The sequence below is a fragment of the Mustelus asterias genome, chromosome 22 (assembly GCF_964213995.1).
Source record: "Mustelus asterias chromosome 22, sMusAst1.hap1.1, whole genome shotgun sequence".
Classification (NCBI taxonomy): Eukaryota; Metazoa; Chordata; class Chondrichthyes; order Carcharhiniformes; family Triakidae; genus Mustelus; species Mustelus asterias.
Window position 1 is genome coordinate 60,150,728 of NC_135822.1, and position 20,852 is coordinate 60,171,579.

The window sequence follows — 20,852 nt, forward strand, 5'->3', positions numbered from 1 at the left end:
CCATTATTTTCAACATCCTGAAAGTCTTCATCAGTTTGTCATAGAGGGCTTGATTATCTGGCATCTCTCACTGGCAAAATCTTCTGGTTCTGCTGAAGTCAACCCCCCCACAGCAGTTTCCCCCTCAGTAGGGTGGGCGACCAGATGAAGACACACAATTTCTCATGTCCAGAATGTTTTCAGTACATTTCAGGAGCACATGGATATTATCATTTAAATAGTGAAATCTCGGAACAATGGAAGTCCAAAGAGATCTAGGGGCTCTGTACACAGATCACTGGAATATAACAGTCAGGTGAAAAGAAATAATCAGACAGGCTAATGAATTGTTCGCCTTTATATAGAATACAGACTATAAAGGGAGAAAGTTTTTCTACAGTTATAGCAAGCCCTAGTTAGACCACATTTAGGGTAGTAAGTATAATTTTTGGTACTGCATCTTAGAAACAATAAATTGGCCTTGGAAGGATTACTTGGAATGTTATCAGGGCTGCAACGGTTGGACTATGAGGAGTACCAACATAACATAGGCTTCCATATTCTCTGGAATATAGAGGGCTAATTGGGGACTTGATTAACCCTTTTAGGATTTTGAAAAGAATTGACAGGGTAAATAGAATTTTTTTCTGCTGGAGCAATCTTGGACAAGCAGACATAACCTTAAAATCAGAGACAAGCCACTCAGAAAAGAAGTTAAGAACTATTCCTTCAAACAAATGGTGGCAGAAGTGTGGAACCCTCTCCCACAAAAAAAACAGGAGATGTGAGCTCAATTAATAATTTTTGTGCTGGCAACTCTTTAAAGCATATTCTTTGTGACAAGAATTTGCAATAAAAATGATGAAGGGGAATCTTCATCAAACTTTTCACTGAAAATCACATTACAAGGTAAAAATTTTCAGAAAGAAATATGGGAATGGAACTTTCCCATATATCGGCAAAGGTGGGAATAGCAACATTGAAGCTTTCTGCTCCATATTTTGCGGATTTAATCTGAAAAACATAAAAGGCAGGTCCTACAACTGAATGCTAGCGGGGCAGGATCTGACTGCGCCCACCCCACCAGCTACTTAGTCCCTTGAAGATCAAGGTGCCATTTTTAAAGACCTCCCCACTGCAGAGTGGCAGTACCCCTACCAACCACCGCCCCCGAGTGATGCACTCACCTGAGCTCCTCTGGGAGCTCTGCTCACCAGGTGCCCACCCTGGGAGACCAGTCAGGTTTTCATGCAATTCTGCCCTCATGCCGATACGAATAGGCTTTCATATCGGGGGAGGGGAAGATGATTCAGGACTGATAATGAGATGATAATGTGTTCAAATGATGTTGCCAACAATGATGTTGGGAAACGCTCACTGACGAGGGAGGAGACAATCTCACCACGTGTTTACATTGGCATGAAAAGTGGTTTGGGCTTCTCGTGAGATTTTCCACTCCCTTCGTCGAACTCACTTGACAATACAGGAGTGGAAAATCCCAGGCATTAATTTCTTTATGCTTGCTAATGAAAAATGAATTTTGAATAGATCTGGGTAAGTATATTTTCACTCAAAGGGTGATAAAAATTTGAACTAATCCACATACAAGGTACTGGACTTAGAGGTATTGGAACAATCCAGAATGTTAGCAGTCTGAGTTGGAGTGCAAGAAGGAAGAGCTCAATGGGTCAAACGGTCTTTTCCTCCCTTTAAATTTGTTTGTTTTCTTTTTTTGTGATTTTCTTTTTTCAAATGTTCATTTTTGAACAATAATGAAGTCCATTATTCTAATTTGTGTAATTACTCCACTGGTCACATTAAACAGGTTACTTTTGACATTTAAAATATGGCTAAATTATCAGTCATTCTGGTGCAACTTATTTTTTCTCATGTTCCCACAGATGTGACACTGGTGACTGCAACACCCCAACATCACATTGCAACTTCAATCAAAATAGAACCACAAGATCACTACAACCCCTACAAACACAGTGGAAATTCAGTTGTTGAGAGTTACACAGTGCTTGGTAGCTGCAGACCCTCCAACTCATATAGTCTGGGCAATGTCTATCCTTATCATTCTTACTATGCAAGGCCAACCCTGCCTTCCATTAATAATTTTCATCCAAGATATTCATTTTCTTATGGATATTATGGTTATGCAAGTAACCAATTATTTCCCACATCATTCCTTAACTATGGCAGAAATGATACAAGACCAGGGAGTTTCTCAGGAAACAGCTTTGAGAAGAAGCCTGATATACAGGAGCTGTGTGCTACTTTCAATCTTGCCCTCAGAAATAACAGGATTGATTGCTCCGACCAGGCTACAGAGATGACACCAAAGCAGAATCATCAACCCATGTTCCAAGGAGGAACAGGATTACTTTCTCAACCATCTTTATCCACGGCATCTAATCAGTCACATCAAATACGTCAAATACCTGAGGAAGTCAATAGAGTTTCACAAAATGCAAACAATGTAAATCGATTTATCAAACAAGAGCCAGATGTCTCTGTTTCCTATTCCCAATCCTGTCACGGGGTTTCAATGAATGTCCACGCAGTAAACAATACATTTTCTGCTTTACAAATGCCATCCAACATAGCCCATCAAGGAAAATCATGGGATATGTTTAAACCAAATGGTAGTTTGATGTCAACTGGAACATCTGGACACGAAAAATCATGGGGCTTATTCAATCCTACTGATAATACCAAGTTAACTAATACAAATGTTCATGAAAATTGGAACTCAATACCATCTAACAGGAATGCAACAGGGTTACCTGCAACAAATATGCAAGAAAAGCCATGGAATTTACTTACAGATAACAGAAGTGCACCACCAGTGCAAAGTACAAATCTCCAGGAAACAATATGGGATTCGTTTAAAACTGGTGAAACCATCTCACCACCCTCCATGTCATCTAATGTGAATCTTAAAGACAAATTGTGGGAACCTGTGAAAATACAGAACAACTTGTCAATGTTATCAGGTTCTACCCTACAAAATAAACCATGGGATTTGTACAAAATAAGTAACAGCAAGTCTTCAGTATCCAACATAAACCTGCATGAGAAAGTGTGGGGTGAAAATGGAACAATATTGCCCAGCACAAATATGGAAGGCAAGCAATGGGATCTTTACAACGTAAATGAAAATAAACCAGTATTACATGATGCAGACTTACAGGAACAGCTCTGGGATCCTTACTGCATGAATGAAAGCATGGATGAGTTGCCTCCTGAGAATGTTAAAGAGGAAGAAGAGGAAGTGTGGTCTGACAGTGAACACAATTTTTTGGATGGGAACATTGGCGGGGTTGCTGTGGCACCAACTCATGGATCTATTTTGATTGAATGTGCCAGAAGAGAGCTTCATGCCACTACTCCATTAAAAAAACCAAACCGATCTCATCCCACACGGATATCTCTTGTGTTTTACCAGCATAAGAACTTAAATCAGCCGAACCATGGATTAGCTCTCTGGGAAGCAAAGGTGAAAATTCTTGCAGAAAGAGCAAAACAAAGGCAGGAAGAAGCAGCAAGATTAGGCTTGCCTCTGGTAAACACCAAGCTTCTTGGGAAAAAACGCAAATGGGGCAACACACCAACTGCAGATACTGAACATGAAAAAAAAGACTATTTTCCCACACGTCAGGCAATGACCATCACAACAAACACTGTTATCACTGTGTCTTCATATGCCTATACCCAGGTAACAGGACCCTACAACCGCTGGATTTGAGATATGTACAACCTTGCGGCCATTTTACCTCATTACAGCAGCTGTTTCTGTTGCTGGTTGCGGTGCTTTCCTCTAATGAATATACTGTAGAGGGGAAATTCCACTCAAGTGCAAATCATCTCGAAAGCTGCACTCTGAGCAAAGAATTTTGATTGCAATTGAAAAATTTCTGGTTTTAGCAATCTAATTTATATATCTACATGTTTTTGAACTTATAGTTGCCCATCACACTGAGGGGTAAAAAGAAAACTTTCTATGTCAAATTAGAAAAATAGTATTTATTGTACACCTTTTGTTGTATTTGTTGTTCAAAAAAATAATCATTTGTTAGAGAAGCAGCTACTACTTCAGGGCCAGGTTAATTCTGACAGATTACAACATCTCAAACTGTTGAATTATATTTGTAGGGCATCATCTGAAGCAAAACTAAAAGAAAAAGAAACTGGTGCTTTTAAAAAAAGTAAGTTTACAGCACAGAGTTCATTTTTAGTCACAACAGTAAAAATCATCGACACAATCCTTAGCCCAGCAACTTAAATTTGTAAAATATATTCCGCTGGCCTGGCTGTTGGTGCTCTAAACCTTATTAGCCTGATGTTTCTATTGAAACATTAAACACATGCACTTATATGTAAAAAAAAATTCCCATTGTGCCGTTCAGAGGTAGATTATAATGGCAATTAATATCATGGTGCTCCTCCAGCTCATTGTTTTTACAATTCTCCTAACATCTCATTTCATTGAAAAAAGAAATTTACAGTGCATCTAATGTGCTCTCTAAAGCTAGCTTAACTGATAATGCTGAAATCATTTTATGACGAATCGTCTAGTTGCGTTTCACTAAGCATCTGATTTGTAATTGCAGTAAAACCTGTACTTTTGTCACCACAATTTTCAAATTTTCCCTCCTAGCTATACTCGTGTGAACAAAAAATGGATCAGGAAACCAAATTAACAAGATTATTTTCTTTTAATGCTCTTCAGAAAGAAAATATTACAGAGCATTGCAATTTTAGGCCAAAATCTTGACTCAATAACTGAACTGTACTAATGATTACCAGATTTTTTTTCATCAAGCAAACTAAAATTTTCAGAGTTTCAGATGTACTCAAGATCCATATTGTGCTTCACTCAATAACTAAAGATGGGTTTTACTATAATGACAATGCACCACCAGTCTGAAAGGTAGGCCTGTCATTATCATGCTGTCATTAGAACTGCATTCAGGTGCCTCTTAAGAGTGCTGGGATTCAAATGGCAGTTGATTTGATTTTTGTTTCATTCTTAATTTTTATACCATTGGTATAAAAAGAACAGCAGGTTGTGTATTTCACCTGCATCCTATATCCAATTTTAAACTGTAAATATATTAAAAACATTTTAAAGCACTTTCACATTGATTTTAAAATGACAACTTGAAGTAGTTTATTTAACAGATAATTATTGGGAGAACTACTGTAAATAGCTGCAGAATTTTTAGCAAAATATTTCTCAACCTTCCTGCATTTTTTCCTTTAATCTTCCACAAACATGTTTAGAGATTAATAATGTATAATGATATGGTTAGTCTGTTGGTTCTTGAATCCTACTCATGTTCTGACACTGATAAAGCTCAAAAGTAACTTCAGAATTACTTTTTGGGATTGTTGAAATATTTGTTTTTGATTGAAACCATGCTTTAAATAGCCCGTTGCTTTGAAGTACCAGTTATTTTGCCACACTGAAGCAAGCACAGTGCTGTCAAATTTGATACATAAATCACAAAGTATATCCTCTTACTGTAGGCAAACATCAATACAACCTGTAGTATTTCTAAAGTAGATGTAGAAATAAGGGAGTGGTTTATGATCCAGGCTTACTGGACTTAACTGTTCTATCTTGAAACCAGTAGGTGTTTACCCAGTTTCACATTTTAAAGTGCATGTTTTGTTTAATCTCCTGAGTTTTTAAAATGGGGTATTGAATTACTTGCATGAAAATCGATCTACTGATTTTGTACAAATGCTTAATATTTTGACCAAATTTCCTCCACTGGGCTTGTGTTCAGCTTTGAGGAAGTCACTGTACAGTTTAAAAATGGCATTTTTATTTTTTTATTCCAGCAACAGTATACCTGTACATCTAATGTAGTGTTTTACATACACCAGAAAGGACTGTGATTTTAAATAAAATGGTCAATTGTGTACATCGCAAGGAAAGCAAATTTCATCTTAAAAATTTCAAGTCTCAAAAGAAAATATAATTGACAAGGACATTTTATAAGGCATATTGACCTCCACAAAATAAACTGTAAATATTATTGGTTGGTTCTCTTATAAATTAATTCATGTGCCTTCATTGATTATTTCGTGTCTAATGTCCAAAACCAACAACCATCCAGAGGACAAAATTTAAGCCTTACCCCAAATCCAATGCAAAGTTCAAAATAAGTATAAAATTGAACAAGCAAGTCACCAGTCCATAATATTAACTGGATACCAAATTTACCACTCTATCTCATCAAATATTTACAACATAAACTAATGATTCATAGTTTGGATCCTACACCTTTTAAGAAATTGATTAGAAGTATGTTACAGTGTACATGTCATAGATGCCATTCTTAAACTAGAAGAACAATACCTCAGATCTCAACATTGTTAAAGAATTGAATATTGAGTATATTTTCTGGGCAGGTTTCTGAATACATTAATCCTTTGAGGGCTATATTAGCATTTACAATATTAACAGAATTTCTAAAAATTTCAGGCAATAACAGTGATATAAGAACATCAATCAAAGCTTATTTTGTAGCACATACATGATATGCATCATTGAAAGATTACATTATTCCATTCGATGTTGGATTGATCCTGCTACAGAAAATGGAATAACCAAAACATTAGCTTTTTTCCCTTGTTTGTCACAAAATGTAATATACATTTTGCTATGTTTCACAAAACTTGTGAAAGATGGATGCTTTGACAAAGCCAATTTGATTTTGCCAACCATCTTCCAGTAGGTAAAACCCATAGGTAAAATGTTCTTCTCGCAACCCTGATGTGAACTGAGGACAAGTGTGAAATTTCAAAAAGCTCAAGTTCAAAATGTATAATCTTTAGTTGAGAATCCAATGATATACGATTGGAGCTACAAAGCTATTTTCATTCTGTATAATGTTTTTACCTCATAGCTTAAAAAACTGCTCAGCTAGGTACACGGAAAATGTAGTACTCAAAGGATTGACTGAATTGGTATTACACTCTTGCATGTCACGTTGCAGCACTATTTCAATAATAATGTAGATTCCTCCCCTTACCCTCAATACACTCAGGCCAATCTATGAAGATTAAGTTTATTAGGTTTTAATTTCCCTTATTGCTGAAAGTGCAGTATAAAAGCTCTCCTGAGCAACAGGTAATTCTAATTCCTGGAACGAAACCTCAGGAATTATTTCTGTATGTGCAAACACTAAAGGGTGCTAAAATAAGTAACTAAATGTGAAATACCAGCAATTTGTACTCACTGTATGAGCCTGACATAACTTGAATTATATGCAGGGTAGCTTTTCTTACTGTTTCATAACTTAATGTGGCTAAAGACCGCCAACATGCAACTTGTATTTGCTGGTTAAATTTAGAGAAGTACAGTATTTATTTCCAAATCTCAAATGATCTGAGTTGTGCAAATTTGTCAAAGACAAATATAAATGCCACTGATAAAATTTCCATGCAAATACCACATTAGATTTTGCACAAGACAAAATTGAAAGCTGCTGATTAAAATCCATCGTACTGTGAAAATTTAAATTTCTTCAGGAAAAAATGAAGTTTGGAATTTGGCTTTGAGCCTTAATTTTCCATCAGCAAATAGCAGTAATACTTAAATTATTGAATTATATCTTGAAACTAAATTGCTCATAGCACAGCTTTTAAATTCTGTCAAAAAATAAATCCCTTGTCAAAATTATGTTAAATACAATGTTAAAAACCCTAAATATATACTAAATTAAATAAGCCAATCAGAATTAAGTAAAATCAAATTAAAATCTATGTTTCTCATGTTTAAAGGATAGTTTTTTTAAAAAAAAGCTTTCAACAACCTTGTTCACTTATGTTTCAACATATATCATAAATCACATTAAAATGCATCATTACGTCATTTGCACATGATTTTGTTGTGACATGATGAACTACTCTTTTCCTCTCCATACAATAAAATATTTATCACAACATATTTTCATTAAGGAAGTAAATACCAGCTCTTTAAACACGACATTATGTCAGCCCCTAAAGTGCAAAAATAGATCAGATGTAAACCCGTTTGGACTAAACTTTATAGAACCTAATATATTCGGAAAATAATATTGGATTCTGAAGCCTCTGATTTATGAATTATGCAAGCAAACTTTTGCTAATCATAGAATGCTGATTACCAACATTGAAAATCCACGAGCTATCAGCTCATCAGGTAGCGTGGCATTGAACTTGAGCCGAGGTGCTATTTAAGGAGTAATGTTCATCAAACAAGTCTGGAAGCATCTTGAATGTTAAATGTTGCAATGTTGTCAACAGACATTCAAAAACAGCTCGGCAGAAACAAGCACACAACATCTATTGCATTATGTTTCTGCCATAGCCTGGCATGATTCAGTGAAACAGATTTTGAGAATTACAATCATTTATAATGTGACCTGCTGAAATGAAGTGCTACAGTTTAAATTAAGTTGGTGTTCAAAGTCACTTTCACAAATATTTAGAAAATTAGAAATTTGATTCAGAATTAAAAGTATTTTCAATATTGCAACATAAATTTATTGGCAGAAAGAACAGAAAATCCATTAGAAATACTTTACAGCCTCAATTTAGGTTAAGCAAGTTTTATTGCACAGCTTTGGTAGACATGTATCTGTAGGATGTACGCAAATATTGTTTGCAATGTAGACACAGCACACTCAATTAGGTGAATATACATACAATGTTAACACATAGTTAAACTGAAGTTTCTTGTATTAAAATGTGACATCTAAGGGGAAGTATGTTAAATGTATGTATTTTTGGTGCAACATTCTTCTGGTAAAATGATTTAAGGCAGCTCAGCTTCATATGGCCTTTCTGGTTTCTTCAATTACAAAAATGTTAGCTTTTGTTACCCGTTTTGCAGCAACATGCTTGCATTGCCTGTGCTTAAATGTTGGCATAAATTTATGCTTTATCCATGTGGCTTAATTTGTATATCAGTATTTGTAAATATGAAGTATGTTTTAAACTTCTTCCAAATTGCTTTTATATTTTCTTTTGTTTTTATTTGAGGTGCTATTCAATTTGTCCAGTCAGGTGTTCCTCCCCCCTTTTTTTAATAAATGTTTGTGTTTTGGTTGTACAGAAATATGGATTCTGTTTGGTGACTTCCTTGTCCTAAAACCCAGGAATATATGTTTTTCCTACATTCCTTAAATAACTTCTAACATTAGGTAAATCTTGTAGTTAAGATACAAATAAGCATGGCTTTCAAAAAAATCTGAATTGAAAAAAATGTTTTTAAAAATCTCCAACATTAGGGCATGCTTTCTTCACTTTGGTAATTACAGTTATAACTCAGTGCTCTTCTGGCAAGATATATTTACTTTAAAACGAAGATTATGGGCAATAGGGTATACTTTTCAAGAGGTAGATAGATAAAATAACATTAAATATTAACTCTGTGGTATTCCCACAGATACTAAACTTTAAAGATTCACGGGTAAAATCTTCCATCTTCGCTGCATAAGAGCCACTCCTAACATTGACTTCAGAACATTTATCGTGTTGTGTAGGTACTGTAAGAGCAATTTTCTTGCTTGGAATAACAAAATTCCTGGTTGAGAGCAGGAACAGGTTGCCTCTTTTGTCAGGAGCGGCAGGCGGGTGTTTGTGAAGTCTTTCATATTTTCTAGGCTTATACATTCTAATATTAGAGAAAATGTTCTGAAATTGCAGAAATTTAGTAACAAAATGAACACTCAGTACATTCTTGCAATTTCGATTATGTCTGCTGCAACCCATGAAGACCAAATGACAATTAAAACAATTACATCGATTTCAAATCTTGAGCAGGAAGGCATCCTAAGATAGGAGCACAATTGAGATGTTTTAAATATCATGAGAAAATGGTTTATTCTGTTTGACACTGGTAGCTGCATTTCAGATTTGGACCGAGCTATACTCACTCTATGCTATCCAGTTCAAACCTCATTTTCCCGATCCAGAGAAAGTTTGCGCGTGTGGTCACATGCACACACAGAGCTTAACTCCTCACAGTACGAATTTAAATGTTTAGTCACAGTTGATGAGACCACCAGCATTTTCTAAGCATTTAAGTTTACTTCAGGAAGGTTTAAAAGTACTCAGTTGGTCCAAGGGACCTTCGAGCACTTTTTAAACACAATTTAACAACACACCAGAATTTAATGGTGTTGAACACAAGCAATGTGAGACAACCTCCTGTCAGGAGTTTCATTCTTCTTTCTGAAGTCAGTTCAGGCTCTGACTCTATTGCAACTTTCTGCAAAACACAAACCACTTCATGATGTTAATGTATTGTAAACACACTCTTTAAACAAATCAAAACACTGCAATTGTGTTACTTATTTTGTTCCTTTGGTTAGTTTTGGAGTGGTACGTATGCAGTTATTCTTTGTTAGAATGCTAACTTTATAATTCATAAAGAAAGCATGTTATTTCACAAAGTGCACATATCAGAGAAGGTATTTTATGCCCTTTCTCTACTATTGAAGAACGCATAAACAATTTACGCTATCTCAGATGCTCTGGTCAATAATGAGTGTTACAACAAGGAGTTAGTGTATATAATTTTTATTTTTATTTGTGGAAATTGTAAATTCCCAGTGGCTTGCCAATATTCAGAGATTGCCTCAGATCCTTGCAGCATGTAAGTCAGTAAATACACCTTTTTGATGTAAAAATATGCTATTAATGTTACTGGTAGAAGGGTATTGCAAGGGTTGCTGTTGCAGTAAGATACTATGTTGTACACTTTGTATATTATTGTATAGAGAAAATTACTCTGTTTTCGTTATAGTGATTGGGCTTATATATCTTTTATAATTTATCTGTGTACTGGCAAGGATACCTACAGGGTGGAAAAATTATCAAAAATTTGTCATGAATTTTTGTCAATAATTGAAGGTTACTAACAAGCAAATTAGAATGGGATTCCACATTCCACTTGTTAAAAAATCAGTAGTAAAAATATTTAAACTGAGTTTCAATTTATAGTTCATAAGAAACAGCGGCTGGAATTCTCCGACTTCGCCTGCAGTTGGGATTCTCTGGTCCCACTGCCGAGAATGGAGAATTATAAAATGCTCCGTTCTCGCTGGGCATCAGAGGATTCCGGCCAATATATTTGGCTAAACACCTATACTTATACAATTTGTAGTTTTAAAGAGAGGATCTTCCATTTGATCTAAAAGGCATATTCTAATAAAAACTCAAATGAAACATTTCTAAATATACTCTAGCCAAATTTAAATAAAGTTTACAAATTGTGAAATGTAGATTTAATTGGCTTCAAACAAATGAATATGCATTGCATTTCATTACTACAAGTGTCAGTTCCTAAGACCCGAGTTTGATTTTGTTTCTACAAACTTTAGATTTTTAGCAGGGGAAAGGGCGGGGGGGTGAAATCAGGATATTGAATTCGAAGATCAGCCATGATCAAAATGAATGGCAGAGCAGGCTCGAATGGCCTACTCCCGCTTCTAGTTTCTATGTTTCTATTTTTAGTTCTGGCTTATAAGTGTCTGTTAAATCTTTTTGATTAGCCCAGGGCGAGTAGATAATAAGAATCCCTACAGTGCAGAAGGTGCCCATTGAATCTGCACCGACTCCCCAACAAAGCGTCCTTCTCCCCTGCCCTATCCTCGTAACCCCACACATTTGCTGTAGTTAATCCCCCTAGCCTACTCATCTTGCGACACTTAAAGGGCAATTTAGCACAGTCAATCCACTTAACCTGCACATCTTTTGACCGTGGGAGGAAACCCATGCAGGCATAGGGAGAGTGTGCAAACTCCACACAGTTACCCACCAACGCCGCAATTGAACCTGGGTCCCTGGCACTGTGAGGCAGCAGTGCTAACCACTGTGCCACCGAGTCGCCCGTGAGAATGATTCCTTCATTCTTTAAAAATCTAAAATCTTCATTGTCACCACCAATTTAATTTAATTTAGAGAAATTCACAATATCATTGAAATTAGGCAGAATAATCACATCTCTATGTTCATGACAGAACATGCCTTATTCCTGGATGGATAATTTGGCTTTTATCTGTCCATTGGAACATGGACAAAATCGATTTAAAGAAACCAGCACGATGACTTTGATTACACCTTCACAATGCAGGTGTGTGTTATTTTATACACATCATCAGAATTTTTTTTAAATGGGACAGCCAAAGTTTAATTTATAGATGATAAATGGACAGGGTATATTGTAACCATTGTTTTCTTCTAGCCCTGTGATCAAAATCAGTCTTGGTAAAACAAAAGAGTGATAACTAGGGTTTTGGGCTTGAGCTAGGCCTTGGTCTGAAATAAATGTATTTTAAGGCTTGTCAGCAAAAACGTTTCAAGCACCTGGAATGTTCAATATAACTGAAACATTGTTCTCATGATTTGAAACCCTGCTATGTATTTACAATGTATTGTTTAAGACAGCAAAGCTGTAAAACAGTTCTGTAGATTTGATTTTTGCTTCATGCCAATTAAATGGAAGACAACTCTTTAAAACTAGACTAGACTGTTTTTCTTGAACTCACCTGCAGTTAGCTGTAAATAATTAAAATTAAGAATGCTGCAGTTTAATTTTTTTGGCACAACCACTGGCTGTAAATCTTGCAAAATCTAAACAAAATCACTTTGATGTGCTTGAATTGAAATCTATATTTAAAAAGGTGCAAACATGTTCAGTTTTAATGTTTTTTTGCTTTTTATATTAAAAAAAAATCATGCTATTAATGTCCCAAACTAATTTAAACAGCTGCCTAAAAACAAACACAAAATATAGTGTGGCCTAATTTAACTTTTCTTTCCACTCTGACATCAGGGATACTTTTAACTGCGATGTATCGGTATGCCATCTCTGCTTATTTTATCATACATCTTTCAGGGATTTTATTTTGGGCTTAGAATACTTCTATCCATGTTGTAAGTGTAACAAATAAGCTTATCCTGTTGCTTTGGTTAACAAAAAACTTTGTATATTATGTCAAAGTTGTAGTGTATAATGTTCTAAAAGCCTATTGTCTTTTTTATTATTTTGTAATATATTTAAGGAATTAGGGGTGAAAAAAGATGGATCATGAAAGAATAAAACAATAGGAAAATATTGTTCAAATTTGTTTTTGTATTCAATTTTTGACTATAAAAATGTTATACATACTGTAACAAGTTCCTCAGCCACAAGAGGTTAACTTGTAACCCATACTTGAAACTTTCTTCTTTGTTAAAAGTCAGTGTCCGCTACTTGAAGTTTGATGGATGAAAAGTAGCATTAAAAATCCAGATGGAATAGGATCATTGTGTACCTTACTGCAGATATTAGTACAGTAAATATTTTGCTGAAAGTTTTATTTTGGGTTGATTTATTCTTTAATTTTCTTTTATTTTTCTTCAATGGTCTTATTCAGTAGTCCATAATTGTATTGTTAAGGCTCTGATTCAAGGCTAGGATTCCTTCTGATTTTATTGTATTGTACACAAAAAGGTTGTTTGCAAGAACTTCCTTGTAAATGTATTCTTCCTGATCATTTTGAAATATTGTGGGTGTTTTAATAAATTTTATATTTATTTTTTGCACTCAAAGCAATGGCTTTTGTTCCCATTTGTGAGACTCAAAATTGTGTTAAAATATTGAGGTAAGACGACAATTATTATTTAACATGGCATCGCTTGATGCTGAGCAATATATTATTTGCATTTGAAAATGTAACATTTCAAGGTTTCCATGTAATATTCATTATTTCTCTTAAACATGTAAAATAATTTGATTCTTTATTTAATACTTTCATGTCAGTGCCCTGATGCTTCTTGTTATGCCAAGAAATTAAACAATCCTCTGTTTATTTCATAGATTTCTGATGAACTAAAGAAACATTTATTCAGTTTACCTGAAAGAATTATGTTGGAGGAATAAAGGAGTCAATGTCATAAAAGTATAGACATGCTCATGTGAAAAAATCCAGTTTAAAAAAAAACAGAATCGTGCAAAACAACTAACCCTCAACCCAAGCAAGATTGCTAAGCTTTGTGGTCACCATCAGTATTATTTCTGATTGACATCAAAAATTAAATGAAATATTTGCAAAATTGTGGATTTATGATACTAAAAGTTAATTGAACATGAGAAATGGGATACAGATATAAAGAAATGGTAGCAGACGTAGGCCATACAGCCACATAAGCCCGCTCTGCCATTCAATAAGATCCTGGTTGATCTTGATCTCAGTTCCACTTTCCTACCTATTTCCCATAACACTTGATTCTATAGTTCAAGAATCTGTCTATCTCAGCCTTGAATATATTCAATGACTCAGACCCCACAATAATATCATGTCTCATTTTTCCAAACTCCACAGTGCAGGTCAATCATGCTGAACCTTTCCTCATAAGATTGCTCCCTCATCCCAGGAATCAACCTAACAAACCTTCCCTGAACTGCCTCGAGTGCAAGTATATCCTCCTTTCAATAAGGTGACCAAAACTGTACACTGTACTCCAGGTACATTCTCACCAATGCCCTGTACAATTGTAGCAAGACTTCCCGACTTTAATATTCTGCCCCTCTGCCGCCCCCCCTCCCCCCGGTAAAGGTCCACATTTCAATCACCTTCCTAATAACTTACTGTAATTCAATACTAACATTTTGTATTTCATGTGCAAACACATCCAGAGCCCTCTGTACCATGGTATTTTGTAGTCTCCAGCCATTTTAAAAATTTGCTTTTATTCCTACTCAAGTGGATGTCCACATTATTATCCATCTGTCAATATTTTGCCCAACCACTCAACATATTTATTCTCCTTAGCAGACTCTGGCCTGAATTTTACGAATCCAAGTGGCAAGAGATGAGTTTCTCAGTGGCAGATAGGAACAGGTTTGGGTAGGATTGGCTGCCCACTCCACAGAATTAGGCAGTAAATTTGCATGATTTAGTGTCCTGTTAGGGAGTCATTAAGTGGGACCACTGGCATTTTGCCAATGGCAGGGCATTCCTGGAGTGACCATGGGATCCAGATGTTTCAGACCCACAGAAGAGCTGTGGGCTGGAAGGTGGACCCCTGAGGCCCTAACTATCCTCGTTTCCCTCCCAGGGGCTTCGCTTTCCAATCTGGGGGAGATCTTCTGGCCTCAGATATAATTAATTTCTTTATTTAACTCATTCATCTGAGGCTAGTAACCCCCTACACTCCTCAGAAATGGCCACCTCTCCTGATGGTGCTGCTGAAGCTTCAGAGAAAATATAGAAATGCAGAGGGATCTGGTTGTCCTAGTACATGAATCGTAAAATGTTAGTATACAACAAATAATTATGAAAGCTAATAGAATATTATTGTTTATTGTGAGAGGAATTGAATACAAAAGTAGGGAGGTTATGCTTCAGTTGTACAGGGCATTGATGAGACCACATCTGGAGTACTGTGTACAGTATTGGTCTCCTTATTTAAGAGAAGGATGCAAATATATTGCAAGCAGTTCAAAGAAGATTTACTAGATGGAAGCCTGGAATGGGCATGTTGTCTTCTGAGGAAAGGCTAGACTTGCATCCCTTGACGTTTAGAAGGGTAAGAGGTGACTTGATTAACACATGTAAGATCCTGAGAGGGCTTGACAGAATGGACATGGGAAGGATGTTTCCTTTTGTGGGAGAATCTAGAACTAAGGGCCATTGTTTAAAAATAAGAGTCACCATTTAAGCCAAAATTCAGGACAAGTTTTTTTTCTCTCCGAGGGTCATGAATCTGTGGAATGCTCTCCCTCAGAAGGTGATGGGAGGCAGAATCTTTGAATATTTTTAAAGCAGAGATAAATTCTTGATAAACAATGGATATGGGGGCAGGAATGTAGGGCAACAGGAAACACTCCATGTTCCCACACGCCATCACAACACAGTCTCACAATGGGAGAATTCCGATCGTGGAGTTGAGGTGAAAATCAGATCAGCCTTGATATTATTGAATGGCAGAGCAGGCTGAAAGGGCTGATTGGCCAACACCTGTTTCTAATTCATAAATTTGTATGTATGTTCATATGGTGAGTCTAAAACCAGTGGAAAGAATCTCAGGATCAGAGGCAGGCCATTTATGACTGAGATGAGGAGGAATTTCTTCACTCAGAGGGTGGTGAATCGTTGGAATTCTCTACTCCACAGGGCTGTGGAAGCTCAATCATTGAGCATGTTCAAGACAGAATCATTAGATTTCTGGAGACTAATAACATCAAGGAATATGGAAATAGTGTGAGAAACTGGCATTGAGATGGTCAGCCATGGTATTGAATGGCAGAGGTTTGACAAACAGATTGGCCTACTCCTTTTCCATGGACATGGAGAATTGTGGGAGAATCTAGAACTAAGGGCCATTGTTTAAAAATAAGAGTCACCATTTAAGCCAAAATTCAGGACAAGTTTTTTTTCTCTCAGAGGGTCATGAATCTGTGGAATGCTCTCCCTCAGAAGAGGGGCGGCACGGTAGCACAGTGGTTAGCACTGCTGCTTCACAGCTCCAGGGACCTGGGTTCCATTCCCGGCTTGGGTCACTGTCTGTGTGGAGTTTGCACATTCTCCTCGTGTCTGCGTGGGTTTCCTCCGGGTGCTCCGGTTTCCTCCCACAGTCCAAAGATGTGCGGGTTAGGTTGATTGGCCATGCTAAATTGCCCCTTAGTGTCCTGAGATGCGTAGGTTGGAGGGATTAGTGGGTAAAATATGTAGGGATATGGGGGTAGGGCCTGGGTGGGATTGTGGTCGGTGCAGACTCGATGGGCCGGATGGCCTCTTTCTGTACTGTAGGGTTTCTATGATTTCTATGAGAAGGTGATGGGAGGCAGAATCTTTGAATATTTTTAAAGCAGAGATAAATTCTATTCCTATGAACTGGGGACTGTTAGCCAAAGGTAAATCTGTAGCAGAGATAGTGGCTGGGATTTTATGACCTCACTCAGGCAAGGCCCAGCACTAAACAGTTTGCGATCTTCCCAACCCCTTTCAAGTGGCGCGAACTGCATTGCTCCCAGGAAGGGCAAGAAGCTTATTAGCTTGAAATTGACTGGATTTCAAAATCATCAGCAAGCTTGGCATGCAATCATCCTCCCTCCCAGGGTCTTCTCACCTCTCAGTCACACTGACGTCACACTGGCACCAATTAGTAGAGGTCTTTTAAGTCTGACTCAGGCACAGCAGTAACAGGAGAGCTAGGGGGTGAGTATAGCTGAGCCTCAACCTCCATGCTGCGGGGGAAAAGGGAGATCAACTGCTGCCAAGGTGCAGGATGTGGTGAGGTGCTTTCATGGGTGTCGAGATTAGGGGGCACGGGCGTGTCCAGGAGTCCATAGGTCAGGGGTTGCTGTTGGCTTGGGACTCGTGTTGCACCCATTGCCCCTGTCCGCAGAATGACCCCTGAGGGATTACATATGAGGCCAAGTCCCAACTCAACTAATGTTGCACTGGTTATGCTGCCATCTGTCCGTTGGACAAGCTCAGTGTTTTATTGCGGACATTCCATCCCAAGCCCCACAAACACCAGGTCTAGCAGCTGTCGCCCCAATCAAGGGAGTTTAGCAGGTCTTGAACTCTGCAGTGCTCCTTACAATGGCCACCTGTCACATGAAAGTCATGAGGGTGCTTCTCCACCATCGGCCTTAACTGCACGCCATTCCCAGAAGCCAGTGTACCAGAAGTCCAGGTGGGTGCACAAAGGTGTATGCTTCAGGGCTTCCCAATGGGAACCTACTCACAGCCATCCTTATGCTCTACATGAGTGCTGGAGCACGAAACTCAGTCTGCAATAGCCTGTGGTATCAGGGGTCCGGCCATCCGGGGGGATGGGAGGGTAGGATCGTGCAACTGCACTGGGGGTGCAGAATTCATCATGCCGCATAATGTGAAGTAAGAGGCCATTTGCGACCATGAGGGGGCATGGGCAGTATCCATGGCTGTGGCGATGATGTGGCAATGGTTGGCAGCCCATTGAGGCGAGGGTGGCACTGGGATAGTATCCGGTTGGCAGCATTCAGAGTCATGGGGACATGGGTTGCTGGGAGTGATTGAGAGGTCCCTACCAGAACAAACATGGATTTTGGATTGCAGCCAGCAGAACTGGCAGTCATATTTGTTGCTGCCTTGACAGCTGATGAACAAAGCCAACCCAGGCAAGAAGCCGCAGGAGGAGATCATGAGGCCGCTAGTCGGGGCCAGAACCCGGTCACCCATGGGCCCAGGTGGACGGGTGGTCCAGAGGACAGTGGAGACAAAGACCCTGCCTCTATAGGACCCGCATGTCCTTCGATGGGATGCCCAACGCCATGCCTCCTCACAGACTGCATCTCAGCAGAAGACATTGCAGCACTTGTGCCACGTCCTAGCGAACCTGGCACCTCGTGAGTCTGGAGGACACCCGCTCCCAATGGCATGAAGGTGACAGAGGCCCTAAACTTTAATGCATACGGGACCTTCCAGGGCTCGAGCGGTGAATTCTGCAGCATCTCGCAGTCGTTGGCACACAGGTGTATCCATGAGATCACTGATGCCCTGTACACTTGGGCAGCCAACTACATCCACTTCGATGTGGACAGGATGCCCCATGTGCAGGCTTGAGGTGCACATCACCCTACAGGCCCCATGAAATCAGGGAATGCGCTTTATTAACAGGAAAATGTTCCACTCCCTGAACATCCAGATAGTCTGTGAACCATCTGAACATCATGCCACCCGGGGGACCATGCACGATAGGCATCTTGCGTACCTCAGACATCTCCTTGGATCTTTGAGGACCACCCCAGACTGCCAGGATGGCTCGTGGGGAAAAAGGCTACCTGCTGCGGTCATGGTTGATGATGTTAGTGTGAAGGCCTGACACCGAGGCAGAGACTCTTATAATGAGGTCCACACTGCCACCCATTCTGTCATTGAGCGGTGCATCGGGCTCTTGAAGATGCAGTTCTGCTACTTGGGCCACTCTGGCAAGGCCCTCCAGGACAGTTTCCAGAGGGTCTTCTGATGGCACAGTGATTAGCACTGCTGCCTCACAGCACCAGGGACCAGGGTTTGATTCCCGGCTTGGGTCACTGTCTGTGCGGAGTCTGCACGTTTTCCCCGTATTTGCGTGGGTTTCCTTTGGGTGCCCCCACAGTTCAAAAGATGTGCTGGTTAGGTGAATTGGCCATGCTAAATTCTCCCTCAGTGTTCGCAAGCAGGTGCCGGAGTATGGTGACTAGGGGATTTTCACAGTAACTTCATTGCAGTGTTAATGTAAGCCTATTTGTGACATTAATAAATAAACTTTAAATAAATTTTTTCCTTGTTGTCTGCTATGCACTCCACAACCTGGTGCAGCACTGGGGAGACATCCTTGAAGAACAGCAGAACCAGGCAAATGCCCCTGCGGAAAAGGGGAGACCAGGAGGATATGGAGGACGAAGCAAAGGCCAGGGGCCAGACCTAGGCTCCGGTGCGTGATGAGGATGGCATCCCAGGCTGTCTGTCACTGTAGACCTACATGGCCCCCACTGCTAGGATAGCTCAAGGGGGCCTGCAGTGACTGGAACAGAGGATCTCAGGCCACTGAGTCCCCGTCAGCAGTGAAGGCCAGTGCCATCGCGACCCTAATGGCATTTTCAAATGAACACTTGGAGCACCACGGCAGTCAGTGGTCTGGCACTGGGAACTGGAATCGCAGACTCGGTGGGCCAAAGTGCTTCTGTCGTGCAAAGAGACGCTCTGAGTCTCCATGGGTACGGACAGAGTACGACTCTCCTATGGGAGGCAAGTCATAGAAAGATGAGTCACAGATGTGGGGTGCAATAATATTTAACAACGATTATCTACAGAGCCAATTACCCTGTCCCTAACTACAGTGTCTGCCTTCACCCGTGTCCTCTTGGTGACCATACAAATGTTTATTCTTACATTGTCTAACGCTATGTCTGGGTGCCCCCAGGATGCACATCAGAGGTGGAAGCGGCCAGCTGCATTCCTCAGCTCATGACCTTGGCAGGCATCCCCTGGAGGGCCGGGACATAGGGGAACCCCGGCCGACTTTCAGGTGTCACAGATGTAGCCATGTCACCTTGTTCAGCCTGTTCGTTGCCGGTGGAGCCCCCAGTCGTTCCCAGGCCCCGGCATGGGCTCCAGCGTTTCTTCCTCCCTCGGGGTGCCTGTGGGCCCCTAGGACACTCCATGGGATGGAGGGGCAGCTGGAGTGAGCTCCAGCAGCCTGTGCGCCGCCTGGCTCTGGCAGTCCTGGAGGCCCAACTGTGTCTGCACCATGGTGTTTAAGCCCTCAGTGATCACCCTCCAAGTCTGGGCAAAGCTCTGAAGCCCCTCCGCAATTGTCTGCTGTGATTGGGCCAAGCTCTGGAGCCTCTCCACAACTGCCAGTTGTGACTGAGCCATTCACTCAAGGTCCACAGCCCTGGCTCTCTGTGTCTCCAGCATGCTCCAGAGGCCATCAGCCATAGTCCTTTGAGATTCAGCCATGCCTTGGACCCTGCCACCCATAGCTACCACTTCCTGCCCCAGGCTTTCCACTTGCTGTATTGGCCTGGGTGTCATGCAATGCCGACAACATCTCCTGCACCTGAAAGCTGCTGGACTCCACCAAATGACCTTGCAGTTGCTCGAATGTTGCAGACACCCCCTGCTGCAATCCCGCTCTGCTTCTGCATTTCCAGTAACTTCTGGAGAACTGTTCCCAGCGGCTCAGCACCTAGCTGGGGTTATCAGTCTCCTTGTCTCCGGGAGATCGCCACCTGCCTGATCCCTCGGACGTTTCCGCTTCCACCTAATGTGCATCAACAGCTATGTGGTGTTCACCAGAAAATACCCAAGAAGCTTCACCACTAACGTATCCCACTGAGATGACTG

At 39.8% G+C, this 20,852-nt stretch overlaps 1 protein-coding gene across 4 annotated transcripts in view; it reads left to right on the forward strand.

The window, feature by feature from the left end:
- Positions 1 to 13,569, forward strand: part of LOC144510102 (methylcytosine dioxygenase tet3-like) — a 388,851-nt gene extending 375,282 nt beyond the window's left edge. For all 4 annotated transcript variants that reach the window (XM_078239372.1, XM_078239373.1, XM_078239374.1 and 1 more), the window contains one exon: positions 1,881 to 13,569. In XM_078239372.1, coding sequence (XP_078095498.1) covers positions 1,881 to 3,730 — 1,850 coding nt within the window. In that variant the 3' untranslated portion in view covers positions 3,731 to 13,569. The remainder of the gene's footprint in view (positions 1 to 1,880) is intronic.
- The last annotated feature ends 7,283 nt before the right edge of the window (positions 13,570 to 20,852 follow it).